This window comes from Aulonocara stuartgranti, assembly GCF_965226115.1.
Source record: "Aulonocara stuartgranti genome assembly, chromosome: 6".
In the NCBI taxonomy this organism is placed as follows: Eukaryota; Metazoa; Chordata; class Actinopteri; order Cichliformes; family Cichlidae; genus Aulonocara; species Aulonocara stuartgranti.
The window spans coordinates 10917759-10942117 of NC_138944.1; the positions used below are offsets into that span (position 1 = coordinate 10917759).

General features: G+C 40.2%; 1 protein-coding gene across 7 annotated transcripts in view; it reads left to right on the forward strand.

The window, feature by feature from the left end:
* The window catches only part of gcgrb (glucagon receptor b), a 62024-nt gene that overhangs the window by 32269 nt on the left and 5396 nt on the right, over positions 1-24359 (forward strand). The window contains exons 1-11 of one of the 7 annotated variants that reach the window (XM_082536558.1): positions 8086-8366; positions 8449-8505; positions 15683-15826; positions 15944-16040; positions 16122-16229; positions 18641-18729; positions 19011-19117; positions 19228-19384; positions 21334-21493; positions 23295-23355; positions 23547-23616. In XM_082536558.1, the coding sequence (XP_082392684.1) occupies positions 15773-15826; positions 15944-16040; positions 16122-16229; positions 18641-18729; positions 19011-19117; positions 19228-19384; positions 21334-21493; positions 23295-23355; positions 23547-23616 (903 nt within the window). In that variant the 5' untranslated portion in view covers positions 8086-8366; positions 8449-8505; positions 15683-15772. Of the gene's footprint in view, positions 1-8085; positions 8506-15682; positions 15827-15943; positions 16041-16121; positions 16230-18640; positions 18730-19010; positions 19118-19227; positions 19385-21333; positions 21494-23294; positions 23356-23546; positions 23617-24359 lie in introns of those variants that run through there. The other 6 variants (XM_082536557.1, XM_082536559.1, XM_082536560.1 and 3 more) reach the window with 6 other exon arrangements.

Below are 24359 nucleotides of genomic sequence, written 5' to 3' on the forward strand. Positions count from 1 at the left end.
TAAACATCAGCACTCTGAGAAGATGCAGCAGCAGATCTCAGAGAATGACTCGGCCTCTGTGTGGAAAGGTTTTAGGAATATCACAAACTACAAGCCTAAAACCCCCCACTCCACTGATGACTTGCTCTTAGCCAACACCCTTAACAACTTCTACTGCCGTTTTGACGAGCCATCAGGCAGCCTTCACACCTCCAACGGCCCCAACAATAGAGACACTTTGGACACTAATTCCCCCACCTCTCCCCCCTCCATAGAGCCATCACCACCTTCAAACCGTTCACCTACAACACCCCCCTCCTCACCCCACACAAAAGAGGATTTCACACCACCTCCTCCCACCACAACTCTTCATATTCATGAAGCAGATGTGAGGAAGCAGTTTAAGAACCTGAATGCTCGGAAAGCTCCCGGCCCAGACGGTGTGTCTCCTGCCACCCTCAGACACTGTGCAAACGAGCTGGCCCCAGTGTTTTCTGGCATTTTCAACTCCTCACTGCAGGCATGTCATGTGCCTGCCTGCTTCAAGTCCTCCACCATAATCCCTGTCCCCAAGAAACCTAGGATCACTGGACTAAATGACTACAGACCCGTGGCTCTGACATCTGTGGTCATGAAGTCTTTTGAGCGCCTAGTTCTCTCCCATCTCAGGACCCTCACGGCCCCCCTCCTGGACCCCCTGCAGTTTGCATATAGAGCCAACAGGTCTGTAGACGACGCCATCAACATGGCCCTACACTACATCCTGCAGCATCTGGACTCCCCAGGAACCTACGCCAGGATCCTGTTTGTGGACTTCAGCTCTGCCTTCAACACCATCCTTCCAGACCATCTCCGAGACAAGCTTTCCCAGATGAATGTGCCTGATCCCATCTGCCGGTGGATCACTGACTTCCTGATGGACAGGAAGCAGCACGTGAGGCTGGGAAAGAATGTCTCGGACTCCCGGACCATCAGCACCGGCTCCCCTCAGGGCTGTGTTCTTTCTCCTCTGCTCTTCTCCCTGTACACCAACTGCTGCACCTCCACCCACCAGTCTGTCAAGCTAATCAAGTTTGCAGATGACACCACCGTTATTGGACTCATCTCGGACGGGGACGAGTCTGCCTACAGGAGGGAGGTTGAACGTCTGGTGTCCTGGTGCAGCCACAACAACCTGGTGCTGAATGCCCAGAAGACAGTGGAGATTATTGTGGACTTCAGGAAGCACACAGCCCCACTCCCCCCCATCATCCTGACTGACACTCCCATCACCTCTGTGGACTCATTCCGCTTCCTGGGTACCACCATCACCCAGGACCTGAAGTGGGAGCCCACCATCACCTCCGTCATCAAGAAAGCCCAGCAGAGGATGTACTTCCTGAGGCAGCTGAAGAAATTCAACCTGCCAACACGGACGATGATGCAGTTCTACACTGCAATCATCGAGTCCATCCTCACCTCCTCCATCACCGTGTGGTACGCTGGAGCCACTATCAGGGACAAACAGAGACTGCAGCGTGTTGTGCGCTCTGCTGAGAAGGTGATTGGCTGCAGACTCCCATCTTTGCAGGACCTGTACACCTCCAGGACATTGCGGCGTGCAGCTCGGATCTCAGCTGACCCTTCTCACCCTGGACACAGTCTGTTTGACCTGCTCCCCTCAGGCAGGAGGCTCCGGTCCATTCGCACCAGAACCTCTCGCCATAAGAACAGTTTCTTCCCCTCTGCTGTTGGACACATGAACAATAACCATATGACTGTACCCGCCACTAACACATGACCCTACGCTGTGTCACTGCATCATTCCATGTTTGGCACTGATCACCACCTGCACTCATGTATATATCTTTCAACGTAGCACTCTTAATTCTTATTCTCATGTATCTATCTCATGTATATCTCATGCACATATCTTTCCACGTAGCACTTTTAATTCTTATCCCTACTTTTATTTTTTTTCCATGTCTATTTAAGTGCTATTTATGACACTATGTTTGCACTGAAGCACCGCAGCAATTTCCTAATGTTGTAAACCTGCTCAACATTTGGCAATAAACCCCATTCTGATTCTGATTCTGATTCTAACACTGTGTAAACCAGAGCATTCCTCCCAAGTAGGATGACATATTTTATAATATAAAATGCTTTGATTTTTGTGATTTGGTTGTATAAATATAGAAAAACAGAGACTGAAGCATTTCAACAACTCTTCTGTCCTTTTTCTGGTGTAAACTGAAGAGCATCTGTCAAAATTATAACCTGTATTCAAGAAAAAGATGAATTTGGGATACATTCTTAAGGAGCCATGAACAAAATCAAGGATTTTAAGATGGGCAGACTCTATTTTTCCATTTACTTTAAAAAAAACAACAACCATGTGGTAACAAAGTTGCTTACCATCAGTCGGGTGGCAATTTAAACTTGGAATCTGACCAAGTTGTTCTTGCCTGAACCTAACCAAAAATGTGATCATTTAAATTTTAAAGATGTCAGACTCAGTGGGATACGCTTGTGGGAAAGTGAAACATGAAAGACACTCATCTCTTTGTTTGTGTCTGGATGCGAGTAGAACAGCTTGTTTGTGTGAAGAAGTAAAAATTCATTGAGTTTAGGCTCAGAAACAACAACTCAACTCAAAACCAGTGATATACTGACTGTTTCCTACTGATACGAAAAAAGGGATCGACAACAGAAACTTTTAGGGAAAACATTTTTAATACTGCACGTTTTGAAGTACCAAGAAACAAAACACAGATCTGTGAAAGAAATTCTCAAATACTTAAACACATCATCAGGCATTTATCCAATGGGGTCATCTAGCAGGTGATGGTGTGAGCTTCTGCAGAAGACAACCTCACCAGGAGGACACAGAAAGCATACTGGCAGCCTGTACTTCAAAACTGTGGGGCACAGTAAAGCTTAATGAGACTGAGTGGAAGTAGAAAAAGAGCATGCTGCCAAGTTCTGATTGACCAGGTCGCAGTCTGTGTGCAGATAGTCTTTATGCCTGATAGTGGATCTCTTCTCCTAATCAAGAGCTATTCAGAGGATGCCTCTGCTTCAGAGGAGAGAGAACCTGAACATTTTTCCACAGTCAGTTTAAAAGGGAGAGATCATTGATACTGAACATGATTTATCAATATAGCATTTGAGTTATAAACTATTTGGTAATTAGACTGCAATGAAGCAACAGGGCGGAGTCCAATAATGTACAGGACCCCCACCCTCTCAGCATCATTGTCAGTTAAATTAAAGAAAGAAGATTAAAGAAAAATATATAAAATATATAATTTATGTATTCGTTCCACCAATACACAAAACTGTTGCTCTCTTTTCTTTATTTTGTACTTCAAAAAAGGTAGGAATCTATTCAAGTTTAAAGAAAAAGAATTTAAAAAAGGAAACATGAAGCCAGGAAAACAAAGTTCTGTACAAAATTAGTATGTGTCATGCGGTGTAGTAGGACTCAGGCGCAGAGCAGAGTTCAGGAGAAAACAACGTTTATTTACACAATCACCAGGTGCAGATATATACAGTGAGGGGAACGGGGGTCCTAGGTCCGAAAGGGAAGTCCGGGATTGGAGTCACACACATACTAGCTCTTCTTCTTTACAGTGGTTGAAACAACAGGTTAGTCACGGGTCCGGGGAAAACTGTGCACAGGAGAAAATAAGATTACACAGAGATCGCAGCAAGTTTACAAAGCTTAAGGATTCGAGGAAGAGGTTCACTAACGTGTCTAGCATAATCATCCAGCAGTGAGTCCAACCCGTAATCAGAGCCTGACGAGATGCAGGTGTGTGCCAAGGGCGGAAGCCTGCAGTGAGCTCCGCCCTGGCGGGGAGGAGAGAGGAGAATGTACACCAAACACATGTGGCCTTTTGGAGCTGGCCGGGCAGACACGGGGACCATGACAGTATGTGATATAAAATGATAAGAGAAATCAGAGCCATAACTCGATAAAGAACTTGATGTTAACAGCTAGCTCAAAATAGCATGTTTAAATGTCTCATATCTTGAAACATTGAGATTTTTGGGGGGTAATTGTTTGGTTTTTGATTGTTGTAATCCTTTATAGATATTCACTTATGTCAGGGGATCTGATTCACTGCTGCCATGGTAACTATAATGAAGAAATTCACATCAGTGTCAAACAGTTCTAGTTTAAGGCTAATTTGGAGAGTTAAGTTCACAATAGACAGGTTTTTTTTCTAATTGTTGTCCTGTGCTACATGTGTAATGTAGAGGTCTAATGACATTGTGTAATTTAAAATTTTCTTTCTTTCCTTGAGTCTTATCTGTTGTGACACTGGTTCAATTGTGCTTCCTCAGCGCTTCTAAGTCTTTTTTTGTGTTGGTCACAAGAATCAGACACCTGTGTTTTTACCCTTCACTCACGTCTTTTGTGTTTCAGTGTACCTTGGAGACAGTGCGGGTGCCATGATAGTCCTATATGCCTTTATTTTAATACACATTAATGCACTGACAGTATCTGTGCAGGTGCACAAATGCAGAGTCATGCACAATGAGCAAACATAAAATATTAAATTGACAGTCCTTGACCTCTTAAGCCCCACGCTCCCGGTACCGGGGCTTAAGAGTGAAACTGTAATTTTCCACTGTTTCACTTTAGAAACATAAATCTTTGCACAGATGATGTTTATATGTTGGTTACTGAATTTCTGGAATGAAATGTGAACTGAGGGATATTTTTAAAAGGGTTATATGCTAAAAACAAATTAAAAAATTAGGCGAGGATAAAATCTACTTACTTTTTCTGTGTTCCAGTCTCAGTAATTTTGACACAGTAATATCTGCTTCAATATGTATACCTCTGATGAAATTTCACAAGTGTTAGCTTTATTTTGATACCACAATTGTAAGCACGGAGTTTGTAATTGCAGAGAAATAATCAGTTAGTTTGGGGCATTTCATTTTCGAGCAGGAAGCTCAGAAACCTCTTTGGGGCTTAAGAGGTTTAATATTGCTATGATTTTTTTAAAATCATATATCTTTATTGCATATTTTATGTATCTTCTACACTTCTGAAGAGACCGGGTCTACAATGCAGAGTTACAATGCAATCAAAACCTGAAAATCTGAAACACTGGAAAGGGCTTTCATTTTATACATCTTTCCTCTTCTGAGGAACAACTGTGTATAAAAAGATATTGAAGATGAGTGTTGTATGTACAAAACAATTAAATAGAACAAAATAGCAATCAAAAATACATAATTATTCATTGCTTTTCAATGAGAAGAATAACTCATTGGCAATGGCTCTGCTGTGTCTCTGATTAATTATTGTGCCCAAACTAACCAATTATGTCATGTGTCAGACTAACACCTTAAACACAACCCAATCAGTAGCACTTTTACAGTGTTGTTTTGGAAAAAAAATAGTAATGTCCAGATCTCGTGACATGTTACCTCATTAGTTCCACAAACTAAAATGTTTACAGTGGCTAATATCATATAAGTGCTAAGCTAATGTAACCCAACTAATGTTTTACTTTGATAGAGTGTCCTGTCATCAAAAATATACAGTTATATTCAAATCATACCAGTCATTTGAAAACCTTCTAATAAAGGGGTCTACGTTAAAGTACATGAGATAAGCATATTGTTTTGGTATTGAATTAGTTAGCCAGAATCATGTAATACTACTGATATTGGTTCCAATTACTACATTTCTGGTATAACATAATATGTTTAATTTCAATTCAGTTCAGTTCAGTTGTGCTTATACAGTAAAATGTCACAACAACAGTCGCATCAAGGCACAGACAGCGAGACAACAAGTAAGCATTTGGTGACAGTGGAAAGGAAAAAACTCCCTATTAACAGGAAGAAATCTACAGGAGAACCAGGCTCTGCTGCAGCTAATTGGGGGTGAGGGGGAGGAAGACAGGACAAAAGGCTTTGTCACTGCTGGTCACTGTGGTGTATCATCCTATGTCATCACTTTACGTTACCCTCATGTTGTGGGAAACACAATAAGTCAAAGCCACTTTGTCTGGCTTTCTGTCCTTTTGAAGATAAATCACAGCAAAAATATCTGGCACAACTTCACCTACTTCCAAGGTGCATGGAGAGGATGAAAGAATACACAATGCAGGAACTCCAGCAACACTTAAGGGAAGATGAACAACTTTATTGACTGACCAACGCGTTTCGGCTTGTGGCCTTCATCAGGGTTTTTGTCCTTTTGCACATGAACCTGCTGTTTGTACTCGAATGTGTATGTATCAGCCCACAAAGTTGAGCTGTAATCAATAACTAGAATTCATTATTGGATCCATTACTGGAACATAATTGCAGTAATTGTTTAATGGGGTAAGGAATAATAATTTAAACTATTTAAATTGCTTCCGGGTTTTGCAGCGATTGTTAAAGAGTTTAAAGCGCTGTGCAACATTCTTGAACAGTTTAAAACATCTCCATCTTTAGCCACATAAAAAAAAAATGAAGCCAAATAATACACGTAAGCTGTTGGATTCACATGACTTATACTCCTCCAGTTTGTTATACCCTGTTCAAAAGAGTAAAGACAAAGATCGCTAATATTACTATGTCTTCATCGCGTGAATGATTAGACAGGGAAGTGTAACGTGCAAAGGAAATTAATACTAGAGAAAACCCACACAACAGACCATATGCCCAGAGAGATATGTGAGCAAAAGAATGCACCAGCTTGTGTAACTGAATAAGAGCCAAGACACGTTATTGGACTGTTGCTTCACTCCCAAAAAACAACACTGTGACCCTCACGTAAAAACCCAAACACTAAATCAAGACAGCTTTGATAAGAAGTCACTCTTCGTACACCTGGCAATGAAACTAATGTAATGAGGAAAATATATGATAAATATGTAGTAGCTTGCCAACCTCTGTGCAAAAGTAAGAAAATATGTTTCTAACGGTAACTTCTAAGTTATGTGCTGGATTATTTTCTGGCTGTCTGCAGAGACTTCAGAGCCAAGAAGTGGTTCATCACAAAACCCTCATAAAATCACAAACTGTCATTTTTGCAGTTTATTTTTTGCAATAAGGTCAGCTCTTCAGTTCTATATCTAGTACTTTATACTTTTGGATGTAGGGGAGCGTGTGGGTCCTTCTTTGACATAGAAATCTACTAAACGAGACATAAGATACGGAGCAACTGTATTGAGCAATTGGGAGCAGATTTATTTGACAATTCAACCAGGTCACTTTGGCTGTTTCATTTCCACTTTATTATTTTTATGTTTTTATTATTTCATTCTTCCATTTTATTATATAAGCAGTCCTAGTGTGGAAGACATGTGCATTGTATTGTAAAGAATAATTTTATGAAGCCCAGAGAGCATAGTTCTGGCATGCTCCACTGGACACTAAGAATGGTATGTACTGGCCAAGCCTTTCCCCCATGTGCTCTCTCCCTCTCTCTGTCTTTTCCTTCACACAACTTTTATGATGCTCATCTGGACACTGCGTTATGCATCATCCCCTAGTTGGACACCTGCCCTGTGGCGCAGTATTGCCATGATTTGATGACATAAGACAGAAATGCTACCTTATTGTGAATGTAGCAATCAGCTAAAAGCTGCTCAGCCCATCTGCCATTGGCTCAGTGGTACCCAGATTTCTTTCCAACCCAAAGTTGAAGTCCTGATATTTCACATGAATCCCAAAACAGGACTATTTTAATATATGAATAATGGAAAAAGAAAGTTGACTGTCTAGTTTTCTTAAGCCAATACTGAAAATTGTAAACACACGGTGTGAAAGTAGCTGATGAATCTGGATAGCAAAGAACTGTAAGCCTCACAATTACATAATAATAATAATAATAATACATTTTATTTGAAAGCGCCTTTCAAAACACTCAAGGTCACTGTACACAGTAGAATAAAAGCAAGCAGTTTACAGAATCAGAAAAGCATAAGACATAAACAAATAAAATAGCAGAGTGGAGAGGTTATGTGGGATAATCTATTTTGTACAAGTAGATTTTGAGTTTGGACTTAAAGAGGGAGAAGGAAGAGATATTTCTTAAATTAGGAGGTAGGGAATTCCAGAGTCGTGGGACGGAGAGTGAAAGGGAGGAAGAAGATCTGAGACAACGAGATGGGGCGGTGATCTTATGGGGCGAAGAGAGATGATGAATAGCCTTAAATGTGTACAAGAGTATTTTGAAAATTGATGCGATATTTGACCGGGAGCCAATGAAGCTGCTGCAAGGCAGGAGTGATGTGGTGGACAGAAGGGGTCCTGGTGATGATACGGGCAGCAGAGTTCTGGACGCGTTGGAGCTTGTGGATGGATTTTGGAGTAAGACCAAAAAGAAGTGAATTACAATAATCAATCCAGGAAGTAACAAGGCTATGGACAAGAATGGCAGTGGGGTGAGAAAAGGACGGAGATGATTAATGTTGCGCAATTGAAAATATGCAGACCGAGTAACATTATTAATGTGTGAATTGAAAGATAAAGTACTGTCGAGGATGACACCCAAACTTTTCACAGAGGAAGAAATGAAGACCGGTGAGTTATCGATAGTAATAGAGAAACTCTTGGTTCTGGATAATGTTGATTTAGTGCCTACCAAGAGGAGCTCGGATTTATTACTATTGAGTTTGAGAAGACCAGTTTTTTTTCAATATTGGGGTGATGCCGGCAATTTTGAGGGAAGCAGGAACAGTTCCAGTGGTAAGTGAAGAGCAGATGATAGCAGATATGACGGGAAGCAAAGAAGGTAGACATGCCTTAACCAAAACTGTAGGAATGGGGTCTAGCTGACAAGTAGAAGGTTTTGACTTACAGATGAAATCTGAAATATCAGTAACCGAGGGGCGCTGGAAAGCAAAAAAAAAAGTGTGATGAGAGATGAATTACGCAGGAAGATCTAAATGGAACCTCGGAAACCAGTTCTTGGTGTATTTTGTGAATTTTCTCAATGAAAAATAATATTAAAGAATCACAAAAGGAGGACGAGTAAAGATGAGCAGGTTAAGAATCTGGTGGCCTGAAAGAAGAGTTGAACAGTGAAAACAGTATCTTGCTTGAGTCATCTTTTGAACAGATAATGGTGGAGTAGTAAGCAGATTTTGTTTGATTAATACACTCCTTATAATACATAATATGATTATTAAACATTTCCTTGTGGATATTCAGACCAGTTTTCTTATAAAGGCGTTCAAGTCGTCGTCCTTTTGCTTTCAGGAGCCTGAGTTCAGCTGTAAACCAGGGTGCTGACTGAGAGAATGATACAGATTTGGTTTTGAGTGGGGCAACAGTTTAGAATACTATTGAGACTAGAGTTATAATAGGAAACTAAGTCCTCTTGGGTAAGCAGGTTATGAAAATGCAAATGACTAACTACTTTTAATAGTATGCCAACTATATGTCTGAGGTCCATGCAAAAGATACAAGCCTGTGCCTGTTGGTCACCTCTGTGTTTCCTTTTTTTTTTTTTTTTAAATGACATCAGAAACAGCAGTATGCGACATTACGTGATGGCAGAGCTTCAGTTCATCCTTTGTCTTTTTTTTTTTTTTTTTTTTTTTTTAATAAATAGGACAGGGGGAATGAATGAGAGAAAGAGGGGGAGAGAAAGAAAGAAAACCAAAGGGGAGAAGAGACGGTGAGAAGGGGGGGGAAGAGAGAGAAAAAAAAAAAAAGAACTCCTGGGTCACCTGTATGGAGAAAAAAAAAAAAACAAACAAAAAAAACAAACAGAGGAGACAGCAAACAACAAAGAGTAACATAATAATAGAGAAAACAAAGCACCATCACAATAAACTAGCTAGTCATAGATATCAATATTTACTAAATAATAAACGATATTGTGCAGCACGCAAGATAGACAGCGCACAGTGTGCTTTGAGGCAGCAGCCAAGAAAGCTTTAGTCCGCGTCTGTGAATACCCATGTGTGCATACCTGTGTGGATCAGCATGCTTGCATTCCAAAGGTTTCTCCATGTAATGATCTGCTAGGGAGTGTGGGGGGGCCACAGCCCCGTCCTCCAGGGTGTGAAGTGGGTATGGAGGAGATCAAAACTCCAGACATCCAGAGGCCCCCAGAATACAAGAGACCATGGAAGACCAACAGAGGGGCAGCCGCGCCACTGTTCCAGTAAGAGCTGAGGAGAGTCCCAGATGAGGGCTCGCCCAGCAGCCGCGGAGCAGAAGTCAGGGGGAGTTGCAGTGACGCGCCCGTGAGCTCCGCCGGCCCCCAGCTGTGCCTGAGTGACCGAGCCCCAGGCCGAGAGGCCGGGGGCACCCCACCTCCAAAGGGGCCCGAGCGAGCCCCAGGCCCCAGGCCCCGACAAGCGGCCGCCAAGGAGTGAGCCGGTGTGTACCCGGACGCCCACCCCCAGACACAAAGAACCACCAACACACCGACACCTGAGGGAGTCCACCGCCGGCAGGGGAAGTGGTGGTGGGTGGAGATAGGCCTCCAAACCTTGGAGGGCCTGAGGTGTCCCCAGAGAGGTGGCGTCTGATACCCAACCTGTGTTTCCTGCTGCAAAGATTTTCCACATAAGCCAAATCAGACAGAAAACAAGGTGGGCAAGAATTCTCCCCCGAGGAGGCAGAAGGAACGATAAGGCAGGGAACAGAGGGAGATTTTCTGAAAACTTGTCCACAGGCATTTGTCTCCTTGCATCTGACAAGCCATTTTGCCTCTAAGTGGTTCAAGGATCATAAAGTAGAAGGATGGAGGAAGCAAAAGGTGAACATATGAGAGAAGGTGAGAGATGAAAAGAAATATGGCACTTGTTCTGTTTGTGAAGCGTAACATCTGCTGAAGAAGCAGATTCTGGATCACTTCCATCACACACTTCAGGTACTCATAAAATACAGGCTCACTCCCTTACATGCACACACACAAAACACACTCAAACACAATCTTATGCCAAGTGCACCTAATCTGATGAAGATAACAGTGATCCCCTCAAGACCATAATTCAAGCTCTTCTATGTGACTTCACCTTCTCTGTATAAGAGTCGAATGGACAGCATGCAGACACTGGAATCGTATTAGCTCAGGTTTTGAGATGCCAACCCAACACATTAGATAAAAGTCTCGTTTTGGCTTAAAATTGATTGAAAACTTAAGATTAGTACTTATTTCCATAAACACCCTTTTAAATAAGTTAATCTGCACAGTGGTTTTCACTCGGACTATTTATTTGCCAGAAAATACTTCCAAATGTTCATAGTGAGGTCTGTGAGAGGAGCAGGAACGTTTTGTATGGAAAAACACTGTTATTGCACAACGTTTTGTGCAGCTCAAACCCAAATCCCAATCACTTCCAATATACTGAGGTGCAGACAGAAGTGCTCCAAATATTATAAAAACATAAACAGATCCTACTATAAGTCTAACTACTATAAGGCTAGATGTAGAATTACTGTATGCATAATGGTCTAAATTTATTTCAAAGGTTTTTATAGCACAGAAAATGGTGCTGTAGCTCTTTGATTGCAGGTTAAATTAAATTCTAATGAAGAACTTAACATTTGAAAAACACTGAAAAGAAATGACCACTATTAATTTAAAAAGCCAACTTCTTTAACTCAAGTGATAACCTTTTATGCATCTAGTTTATTAATCTTATGTAGGCTCACGTATTTAAATGCAAGCAGCTTAGCAAACCAAAACCACTCCAGTGCCTCCTTTTCATGCTGTGTCTGAATGAATCAGCGTCATATGCGGTGTCACCGGCGCCTGTTCAGTGCAGGATTCTTATTCTGCCTGCCACAGGCTTTGCAAATGCGCATGGAAAAGCGGGGAGAGCCCAGAACAGAGTCATACCTTCAAAGATAAATCAGTGCAGACAGAAGAAATCTTTTTTTAATAGTTTCATCCTGACTGCAATGTTTTTTTGCATTCTTGGGAGGTACTGATAGAAAGCATTAAAAACACCAAGCAAACACAAAACAAACTAAAATGAGAACTACTTAAAGTCCTGCAAAGAATGTTATTGGAGTTAAAGACCATTTGGCTGTCAGTCACCATATGGGGCTGGAGGGTTCACCAAGGCAGAAACAACATAATTACAGCTCTGCGTTACAGCCACTGCACTCCTGTCTCTGCTACCACCTACATACTCTCCATACTAATTGCCTGCTCCTCCTCACATAGGGAATGATTATTGATTTAAACAATATAATTGGTTGGCACTCACAGCAGATAATGCACTTATCCATAGAAACTATGGCCTGAATACAAATGTACAGTTTGAATTAATGGTGATGGGGAACCATGTGTTTAACAGCTAATTTTCATTTCTTTCCCTCACTTTCTCATCCTGCAGTTTCTGTATGTTTTTGTTGTCGTTGTTGTTTTTGTTTGTCTGTTGTGCGTTTTACACATTGTGCAGTTAAATAGAGATGTGTGGGAGGAAGAGAGTGACAGGCACGGCCTTAGCCTGTATCTGGTACACTGATACTGACAGAAGAGGAAAATGAAAGATGAAATTTTTTAATGGAAGAATCAGATTGACCATTTGACTTTCTTCATTCATTTTATAGTTAACAGATTAAACAAAATTATAAAGAATTGCTGCAAGGCATAAGTCCATACGAAGTACATGGGAGGTTCCTGTAGTCAACTGTCAATAATTTCTGTTATGAGCTAACAACACAGTCATTAGAGAGATGTTACACTTACACCTCTTTCTTCCCTAGAAAGCAGAGGCAGAGAGTGTGTAAGAGCGATAAAGACAAATGCATAATGCAGGTGAAGGCTGACGCTCAGTTTCTTCAAGTATATAACCCTAGGGAGTAACAGTAGTACTCACCATACACATGCACATTCACATTGTTTGTGGTCTGTCATTTGTTTTGATTTACATGCGCATTCATATGAAAAGGATATTTTTCAGGAATAATTTAATGGGAAATGTTGAGTCATACAGGCTTTTGTAATACAGATTAGAAGCTGGGCAAATATCTTTTTCACTTTCCATCTCTGGCTTTTTCTCTCTGCTTAATAACACACACAGACTCCTGTATTCATCATATCATCATTGGACAAGAGCGCTGAGCCCTTTCCATTTAACTACCGTGTAAAATGGGCCCAAGCTGGATACTTAAAAGAATGCAAGCATTGGTTCACATACAATAGAAGTACATAGAAAGTTTTTTGTTTTGTTTTTTCGAGTAAATGTATCATATAAATAAAAGGAAATCAAGTAAAAGCAGCATTAGACAGCATTACACAGTGTGGTGCTCACTGCTTTAAATACATCCTGTAGCCTGTGGATACCAACATTAAATTTAACTGCCACTAAATATTCTATCTACACCCAGTGAAAGGCAGGTAAAGTGTTTGCAGGGTTGGAAATTAGGGTATACCTACAGTGCTGCCTGAAACTATGTTTTATAAATGCTGAAATACATTCAAATATCAGCAGTCCACAGCATGTTAATGTGTTTGTGTAGGCGTATGCATGTGCAAGTGTTTTATGCACATGTGTTTTATGTATGTGTAATGTAAAATCTCCCTGTGTGGTCGACAAGGCTATCAGTTTGAAGCAGTCTTGTAATTTGCATTGTCCTCTCCTCACTGCTAATATCTAAAAAGAGATACACAGATGCAAGTAGCCCAGTGGGGTTTGCATGCACAGACATACGCTTATATGCACACTTGACACACACCAACTTAAGCAGGGAAAACAGAATAGAGCGATTGCCAGCAAATACTGGGCACAATATCCTCCATTCAGCCAAGAATCTGAAAATAAGCTTCTCCTACAATTAAGAGTGATCCAAACAGACCACTCGTTGTGGCTCTCAGAGGTCTGTAGAGCATAAACATTCTGTGTGAGCAAGAAAAGTCTAAAAAAATCATTTGCTGTAAAGGTAAAACAATGTTTGCAATTTGTGCTGAGTACTTTAAAAATTGAATCTAACTGTGCATATGAACGACTCATTGTGCATTTGCAACAGAAGGTTTAGTTACTGCTTTGTGCCCAAGGTTCCCAAAAGTGTCATAAAACTGCATTTCAGATTTAATACTATGTGATTAGAGAACTGGAAACATTAACAAAATTTTCTAGTTTCACTCAGTAGTGGAAAACAAGTGAACATTAAATCGATAAATCCAGTAATGTTGTAGCTTGTGTCAATATTTTCTTATTTTGAAACCCATCTTTAGTAATAATCCCACCAAACTTTAAAAAATAAAACAAGAACTTAAAAACACTGTTATTGATATTAGATCTCTATGGAGTATTTAAGGAACATGTTTAAATTAGGTGAATTCAAATGAGTCGCATGATAATTCCAAGTGAAATGCAAACTTATGCAATTGTGTCGTTCAAGGTAATGTACACTTTTTGGACAACAGCTGTGTTGTGAAGCACATGGAAGGAAGATATATCAGGCTTTGAACACAGGATCCAATTATTGCTGGTTCTTAACACTTTGTTTCACTTGTTTTATATACTCTTGGCCCTTTACCGAGTTTGTTAGAGTAAATATCCACAGTATGGTCATCTCAGGCACTTGGCTGCTGTTCCATTTTTTTTCTTTCAACCCAGAGAGGCCTCCTCTAACAAGGAAGTTAAAACCCTGATCCTTCATGTTGTGAGGTGACAGTGCAAATCAGTGGCTCACTCATATTTTTAATATTCATAGATTCATTCCGATATTTCACCGTAAGCAGTAGTATAGTCTAATCTCTCAGATTGTGTCCTGTATAAGAGCTTATGAACTGTCTGCCCTTCTTCTGTCTGTCTGCTTGACTTTGTTGCTCAGTCAATAAAAACTGCATGTGGTTCTAAGGAAAAATATTGTTCCAGCGCCAGAAGATAAAAGATCTGTTGCAGCAACAAAGCACAGCAGTATTTTGCTGTATTGTTGTTTTTTCCTCAGCTCTTAGCTCTTAAAATGAAGGTGATAATCTTTGTGCGCTGATAATGAAAGGCTATTTATGCCGAGTTTAGTTCACTTTAGATCACTGTCACAGCATTTTAGCGCCATGGGGTAACCACACACAGAAACACACACCCACAGCCCGACGAAGCACTTCAGCAGAAGCAAAGAGACTGGAATAGAATGGAATTTGAAACGTTTTAGCTAAAAATGTTTCCATGCTCAAGGTGTTTTTTGCAGAAACGTTTCAGATTTCGTTTTGTTCTCCAACTGCGTTGGTGAAGCTCGTCAACTGATGCCACAGGAAAGCCACTGCTCGTCGAATTTAAGACATAGACAAAGGATGGGTTTCATTCAGAAGTATATATAGTTGTAGTGTGGAATTCTAGATGTGAGGGTTGGCATGAACAAATACACAAACGTACCAGGAGTGTGAATCAGAATCAGATTCAGAAAACTGCTTTATTAATAACAAATCTTCTTCTTCTTCCTCTTATTATTAATATTATTATTGTGCTAACAAAGTGATAGTCAGCAACTCATTAGCCCATCTTACTGATTGTGTTACAGATTTTATATCCTAATATTGAGGTCAATAAAGCACATTAATGGCAAAGGATGTGTAAAAAATAAAATAAAACAAAGACTTTTAGGTGTTTGTTTTTAACCAGGTATCTCGCAGGTGCATATAAATTATTTATGTTGTGATTGTGACGGAGAAGCGCGTCACTGATTATTGCCTGTTTTTTCTGTTACCTGTTTCACAGTCCCTTCGTTATTTCAAGTTATCTACACAAACACACGCCTATAACAAGCTTCTCCGTGTTGTTTGCAGGCCAAGTGGTGAAACAGGGCTGAGACTGCCTCATGAGTTGGGCCTCTTCTGTGTTTTGGTCCCCACCCCCATCCTCCCAGCATCAGTGGGATGTCCCAGGTGTGTCTCCTCTTGGCCTTGCTCATGCTCTGCAGCTGCAAAAAGGTATGACTCCCAGCATTATTCACTTTCACATGCCAATTTTCAAATATGTTTCCTTTTTCTTGATTCACACCGTCTACTTCTGAGAGTCATCAAAAGAAATTTCCTCTCTCCCTTCAGGTCTCCTCTGCTAACTCTCTTGAGCTTGTGAAGGAGCAGTGGAGCAGCTACAAGAACCAGTGCCTTGACCACCTCGGTGCCACGCCCCCTTCAACAGGTGATTTGTTTTCCTCCCAGCACGCAAGTCCATAAAATGCATCTGCACCAGCACAGACTAAAGATTTGCTTTCCCTTGTAGGGCTGGTGTGTAACAGAACCTTTGATTTGTATGCGTGCTGGCCCGATGGACTTCCAGGAACCACTGTAAATGTCTCCTGCCCATGGTTCCTGCCATGGTACCATAAAGGTCAGTGTGAATATATGTGTGAGGTAGACAAAAAATAACAAAAGAGCAACTGCTGCGTCACAATGTACTGTTGCTACAGTTTGCAAATGTACGATTTAAATCTAGTCTTATCACTCTTATCTGTAGCATTTCATTATATGCCATAATTTTAACCTGTTTTTTTTTCTCATTTACATGGATAAAATGCTTATACCTAACTCACTGCACAGTTTGACTGCTAATTGAAAGGTTTACTTAACAAGGATATAAGGTGATAATATGTAATTATTGTGTTTGATAGCTTGCTCACCAAAACAAAGACATCCATGTGCTCACTGTGTTGCTTTTTTTAACTATTAATGTGAATAAGTACAAACAGTGAAACAGTGGGAAAAAAAAGGGAGTTAATAAAAGCTTATGACCACAGCAGCCTGACGCTGCATCTGTGTGTCAGGGTTTAGTGCTGCATTTTCTATTATATTTCTAGGTTTTCAAGGTTTTTAATAATTAAGCGGTCAATCTGCGTTACATGTGTGAATGACCCACTGTAAGAAAACATGTTTCAAAAATTACTCATGCATTTCAGGGTAACACGACCAGTTTTCTAACAAAACATATAATGTATACAAACACTTGACAGATTGGTTTCTGGTCTTCATGTACAGCAGGTAATCGGTTGGCAGAATGATGTACTGAATACAATGTACTGAGGTGCACTGAGGTTTCAGGGAGTGCTTAAATGAGTGTGAAGGCCAAATATTACTCAGCCCTGACTTTACTCTCAACCTATGAGTGGTGTAAAGACTTCACACTGTGTCACCGGTGGCAGCACACCTGTCCTGTGGAGCTTTCTCAGTCATTTACCTGTGGTGTGCGGGCTTTTGCTTCAAACACTTAACAGTTTTGGTTCATAGCATGAAAAGCCTGGATTTTGACTGCAGCTGTCTGTCTACTATCTTTGTTTCCATGCACAGGCTTCCTCCAGGTTGTTTTGGGCCTCTGAATAGGTGTGAAGGGGGGTTTATCTTTGCTATCTCCGGAGGACTCGTAGCCTTGCAGGGGTGTGTGTAAACATCTGATGTGCAGCACTACTTTAAACCCAACCTGTGTTTCACTAACTTTTGTTTGAAAATATATTATTCTGCTGCAAGAAAGCTACAAAGTGAGAGTATGTTAAAAATGTGAAAATTCATCTTTTCGACTTGTTGAAAAGACTCATAGAAAATGATGTCTGTTTATGTTTAGATTTGGTTAAAAACTGCACATTTTCCTTCTCTGCCAAGTCCTAAAATAAGCAGTGGATTCAAACCTGGAAGCTTCATGCTATGACGAAGCAATGCAAACCACTACACCACTATCCCACCACAATGCTTAATGAATTCCTTCTAATTTTTAAGAGGGCCGTACATATATGTTCAGGGAATACTCTGAGATAAAACCCCATGGAAAACATAATTTGCATATCTGAAAGGTAATAACATGCTTTTCAATACATTTTTTAAATACTAGTCAGTGTATCTGAAGTGGAGGTTGTGTGGCTGTGTGAGCACAGTCCCCCCAAAAAATGACCTCTGCCCTATACCTTGAGGTCAAGGTTACTGAGCTTTGAACACAGCCGAGATTGTTAGTAGCTGCACCTATGTAATGAATTGGTCCTTCTTGATTTATCACATTCACAAACTCCCCATCCGCTTGCCCAGCAGGGTGATGACAATACCCCATCAGCTTTTTACAGCTGAGTGGTAAAAAGTGTCAATCAAATATCATAATAAATAAAAAAGAAAGACACAGTCATCTGCATTTCTGAAATAATGGCTATGTTTATCGTAGCTATCAGTTAAACCTTGGGATGAAATTGATCTTTTTACCCTCAGCTGGAAAAGCTTCATGGGGTAACGTAGGATTTTGAAATTGATACCATAAGCGAATCTGCTAAGAGTTGCCTCACAATATAAAATAGTCAGTGTTGTGAATTGGTAAAACTCTAAAATTAAAGTAAAACTGAAATAAAGCTTTAATTTAATTTAATGGGGCGAACGTGGCTCAAGATTTGGGAGTTCGCCTTGTAATCGGAAGGTTGCTGGTTCGAGCCCCGGCTTGGACAGTCTCGGTCATTGTGTCCTTGGGCAAGACACTTCACCTGTTGCCTACTGGTGGTGGTCAGAGGGCCCGGTGGCGCCAGTGTCCGGCAGCCTCGCCTCTGTCAGTGCGCCCCAGGGTGGCTGTGGCTACAATGTAGCTTGCCATCACCTGTGTGTGGATGACTGAATGTGTAAAGTGCTTTGGGGTCCTTAGGAACTAGTAAAGCGCTATACAAATGCAGGCCATTTACCATTTAAATCCAAAAGTGTCACTGTGTTTAGGCGACAGCACTATTTGCATATGCCACTCTAAAATAAAATCTTACAATCGTTGTTTCTTTGTGTGTATAGTTCAGGATGGTCTGGTTTACAGATTCTGCAGTGAAGATGGCAAATGGGCACAGAAGAATACCAGTGAATGTGAGGACGACCCTGGTGAGGTGTGTGTACACAGTGCAGTACTTTGTTTTTGTGTGTGGCTTTCTTGTTAATTAGTGGCCATTTTTGAAGCTGCCTGCAGTGGCAGATTGTTACACGGTACTGGTACTTAAAACATTAACTCATTATGATCTGAACTTACTGCCGCATGTGAAAATCCTCCATCTGTTCAGTAAATTATTAGGATCTTTTTGTATTGTTTAAATAAAGCTGAATATAAATTGTGTGTTTGTATCTATGTTTGAATGTAGTCCATGTCTGTAAATGACTTTATCTCTTTCAGCAGCAGTATGGCCGCATCCTCACTCAGTTGCGGATCATGTACACAGTGGGTTACTCTCTCTCACTGGGGGCTTTGCTGCTGGCACTGGGAATTCTCATCTTCTTCAGGTACATCATGTAAAGAGGACGTGTTAAGGGGGTTAAAGAGCAGACCTGGTTTGAATTACGGGATCTTGTTTACATCTTCTACCTTCTTACTCTCACTTCTTACCTCTTAGGAAGCTCCACTGTATGAGAAACAACATCCACATGAACCTGTTTGCCTCATTCATCCTGAGAGCTGTGTCCATTCTGGTTAAAGATGCTTTACTGACCCTCACACTGGATCCCAGAAGCAACAGTGACTCACAGGCACGAAGCTGGGTCAACATACCGGTCAGCGAACAAACACACATCCAGCTCACCTGCAGTTGTAAAACCTTAGCCATAGCCACCATATTACAGTAGATATAGAGTGTAGAGGCTGTTAAATAATAATATTAAGGTGATTAGTGATTGGAGGAGACAAACATATAGATAACTTACTTTTAATCCCTCACTTTAAACATCAGTGTTCACTGGATGTTGCTATTAAAGGTCGATCGCAAATGTAATGTAGTGCAGTATGTGCCACAAACACATACAGAGAATATTCTACCACGATATAATTTTTATATTCAACAGTGTGACTTGCACAGCTCGTCCTGAACATAAATTCCATGTAGGTTTTAACAACCACCACACATATATTTCAATAAACTGCTGACTAGATATTGATTGGGTATGTCTAGACCAACAAATCTGTGATAAGAAAGACATATTCTACAAAACATTATTGATGTTGTTGGTGTTGTTTTTCATGTCATTTCCTGTAAATAAAGCTTCAGTAAACGAATATACCCCATGTTGACAAAAGTAATGGGTCACACCTCTTAATATTCAAAATGAGGTGTTTTCAGTCGCATTGCAAAAGGTGCATAAAATCAAACACCTGACCATGCGACCTGTTCTTCTAAAGAGCACACCAGCCCTAACATGGCACTTTATAGGATGTATAGATTATAGACTTTCTTCCAACAACCTTTATAAGTAGTGTTACTGCAAAAGAAGGGAAAAGAAACTACAGCATGTCAGCCACAAAGTGACACACCACGTAAAGTTGAACAGCGGGGTCGCCAAGTGCTGAGGCGTATAGTGCGTAAAAGTCGCCAACGCAGTGCTGACTCAGTAACTGCAGAGTTCCAAACATCCTCTGGCATTAACATCATGTGTTTCCATAGCCGAGCAGTTCCAGTAGGTGTAATGTGTGGGTGGCCCAGTACTTTTGTCCATATAGTATATAGTTTATATATGTTTGAAATTCACATGCTATTCTAACCTGTCATGAGTTCATAAAGGTCCATAAGAATTTAATTTAAAGTTCTGAAATGCGGTTGCAAGAGAATATCAAGAAACATAAAGGACTGATCACTATCTAGGATTTATTACACAGAAGATGAGCGAGGGCAGACACCTGTTGATATCTGATACCACTCAAATGTATACTGCTATTGCCCATCTAATTATCTCTGTTGCTAAAACACACAGCAGAATACTTGCACCATATTAGAGGCTATGGGCAGATCAACATTGCTTGTATTTCTGGATAAATACTTTACATTTCATTTTATACATCTCTCTACAACATAGAAGTAAAATATATGTAACATGAATTAGCTTTATTTGCATCACTGGCAATAAATTAAATGAACCACTGTTTGGATGTTCTGTAGCCACTCTTAATGGGTAATAAAATAACATTAACTTTACAGCTGAAGAGCAAAGTAGCATATACCTTTTACACACTACAGTTTGGGATGATTTTCTACTACGTTATAAGTGGAATAAAAACTACAGTTAAGAAATTTAACATTAGTACAAAAAGATAGTGACTCAATGTATAGAGTGGACAGTGCAAACTCAGCTATGGATATATTCAAGTTCCCCTTGCTTCTTTTTACATGAAACACTCCACATTTGTCGAGGAAGATGTCAGATAATCCACATTTAGCTCAATCATTAAGAAGTAAAAATCACTTAAAAATATTACATTTTTTTTTACTTTCATTTTTGTGGTGTCTAGCAAAGGGGGAACTACCCGTGTATTCCACAATAAAACTCCCACTGTGCTGTACTGTAGCTGTTGTCCCTGAACTGGAACAATGTTAAACTAATTCATCTGAACTGAAACATTTGTCAGCTTTTACCCTGTGAAGCTTTGTTTAAAAGCTGCATTTGCTACATTTGTGCAAGCACGGACAACTTGGCTTATTGTTTGTGTTCCCATGGTATCTGTCTCGTGTCAGGCTGTGATGTGGTGTCGTGGTGCCATGGTGATGATGCAGTACAGTGTAATGGCCAACAACTATTGGCTTCTGGTGGAAGGCATCTATCTTCATAGCCTCTTAGTCATCACTGTATTCAGCGAGAGGAAGTACTTCTACATTTACCTGGCCATTGGTTGGGGTAAGAGCATAATCTGCTAAACAGCAGCTGAACACTTGGCTTTGTGCTTATCAACGTAATGCAAAAGGTCCAACAGTGAACAGCGCTCTGACTTTCAGCCAGTCTTTTGATGGGTGATTTAGTCAGACGACAGACATTAGCAACAACAAGTCAGCCAACAGTTATGTTAATAGCTCTGAGAGCAAGGAGGAGGTACAAGAAAATCTGCGGTCTCTAGCTATTGTATCCCATAAACACTCGAGACTACTGAAAACACTACACCTTACCTTCTTTTCATGTTTGAAGTGGGAATGTATCCTTAGAGGTTTTCTCTTGCTACCAATATGTTTTGTCTGTCTGTCTCCCAGCTGCTAGGTGTAACAACGTTCTTGTATATATAAATATTGTGTAGCACACAGCAGAGCTAACTTATCAGAAGGGTGTATTTTACCCCAGACCGTAACTGTTAAAGGCTGATGGGGAGTTCACGTCGCCCCACCAAGCGGGCGGATAAGTTTGAATCTCAGTGACCTTAACCTAAAGGTCAAAGTTCAGAAGCCAGATATTCTGAAAATCCTGTGAATGCAATAACCTGAGAACAAGGCACTATAGAGTTTTCAAATTGATACAATAGGTGCGCCTTCGAAGAGTCTTAGGCGGCTTTGAATCTCAGTGACCTCGACTTCAAAGTGTTTTCTAAAAATCTTGTGAATGCAATAACTTGAAAACAAGGTGACATAGGATTTTCAAATTGACACCTCAGGTGTTTCTGCTAGGAGGCTGAGAGATACCACTGACGGTTACAAATGTTTTTTAGACCTTAGAACTAAGCTGTGACTGAAAATAGAAGGTTTTCAAAAAAGCCCTGAATTCAAACTTCTCTGACTAACCAAATAATGTATTCTTCATTCTTTTTTAAAACCTAAAGCCTGCATTAGTGTGTCTCTCTCTGGAGACAAAGAAAGATTTATACAGGTTTTGTTTTTACATTTCCTTAGACAGTAGCACTCTGCAAGACCTGCAAATTGACCTTGATGTATAACACCCAGTAGTCTTTAAGACTGTGAGATATCTAATTCATACCCACGAGACACTGAAAGAAAATATGTTTTGTTTTTGTTTTTTCATATCACTGTAAACACCTAACGGCGTGGAACTCTGTCAAGTATTGTTTTGAAACACACAAAAATGTAATGAGTCCAGCTGCTACTACTACTTAACAAGTCCTCAGATTCCGTAACAACAAGCATTCAAGAGCAGATGTGCTTCTCCAGTTCAGACTTCCTAGATTCCACCATTTTTACATTTTCAAATGAATATTGAATGTATGATTTTCAGCCTCCTGTTCTGTAATAAGAACTTAATTATACAGCTGTCCATAGTTAAGTTCTTGTATAGCTTTTAAAAATACTCACTGAAGAAAACTACTCATCCATGTCTAAAATAACAACTGTCCAGCTCACCTTGATGTGTTATAGCCTGACAGGCCTGATACAATTCTGAGACCACATTCATAAACACATAGGGATTGAGCTCATTGAAGCTTAGATAAAGGCAGACATGACAGAGATGATTTTAATATTTAGAGACCTTTAAAGTCTGCTTAGGATAAGACGAGAGCAGAAATATTTGAAATGGTAATGAGATATTAAATTCACAAGGACAGAAAAAAATATAAAAAATGTTGTATCATGGGCAGTGATATAATAATATAACTTGATACTGATTACTGGACTAAAGTATAAATATTAGCTAGGACTACTGCGTGTGCTTTGGAGGAAATGATTTGGGATCCTTATTCTTTGCTTTCTGTCATTCTCAGGTGCTCCGCTCATATTTGTGTTGCCATGGATCACAGTGAAATACCTGTATGAGAATGAAGAGTAAGTTTAATCAATTCATGGAATTCTCACATCAAATGGAAGACAGTTTAATTATTGCCGCTTTTATCCGTGACCCCTGAGGAGACAGATCAGTGCGGGTCTTTTTTCTCCTGGTTTCCTTTAAAGAATTTATATTGCAGAGGAAATGTTGATAAAATGTGTTATGCCCATAAGTTTGTTTCTGTATCTAGGTGCTGGGAGAGGAATATTAACATGGGATATTGGTGGATTATCCGATCTCCTATACTTTTTGCTTATCTGGTAAGACTCTCTGTATCTCTTTCTCTCTCTCTCACCTTTGTGTTTAACTTTGTCAGTTTACATTTGGATAATGTTTTAAAGACAATTCAAAACAATCTATGTCTTGGCAGATGCTTAGGAGTGCTCATAAAGATACCAAATGCTTTTGTCTGCCTGCTTGTATTTGAATGTGTGTAGATGAGGCAGCTGTTGAAAATAGGACTGCAGGAAAAATGTAAGTCGTGTAAAAATAGTGACTTTTATTTTCTGCAGTTGATATTTTATCAGTTCCTACATTCAGTGCTGTGCTATTTCACTTTGCTCAGTCTGATGACAAAATATAACTTTATACAACCACATGTGCAATATTCACAAAATATCAGTATTTAAAATTTCATATAGGACAACATCATTGTGTTTACACTCCCTCTTAACAACATCACATACCAAAACCAGCTGACGCGTTCCTTTTGTGTGTTTCCTGATTCTTGTTCCCAAATAGCATTATGGATGGACACACTTATGACCAGTGCACTTAAACATGCGCAGTGCTGCACTGTGTGGGAGCATTACTTTTTAATGCAGTTGCAGAAAAAGTTGGTAAAAATGTAAAGTTGTTGTAAAGTCTTTCATCATTGTGCAACAACCCCAGAGCTGTTCTGCAGTTCTACTATTGCGCAAACAACCTGATTCACACCTAAATAAACTGCGTTTGTGTACACTCCACTATACATATTTACACAAATACTTGTGTTGAGACAGCA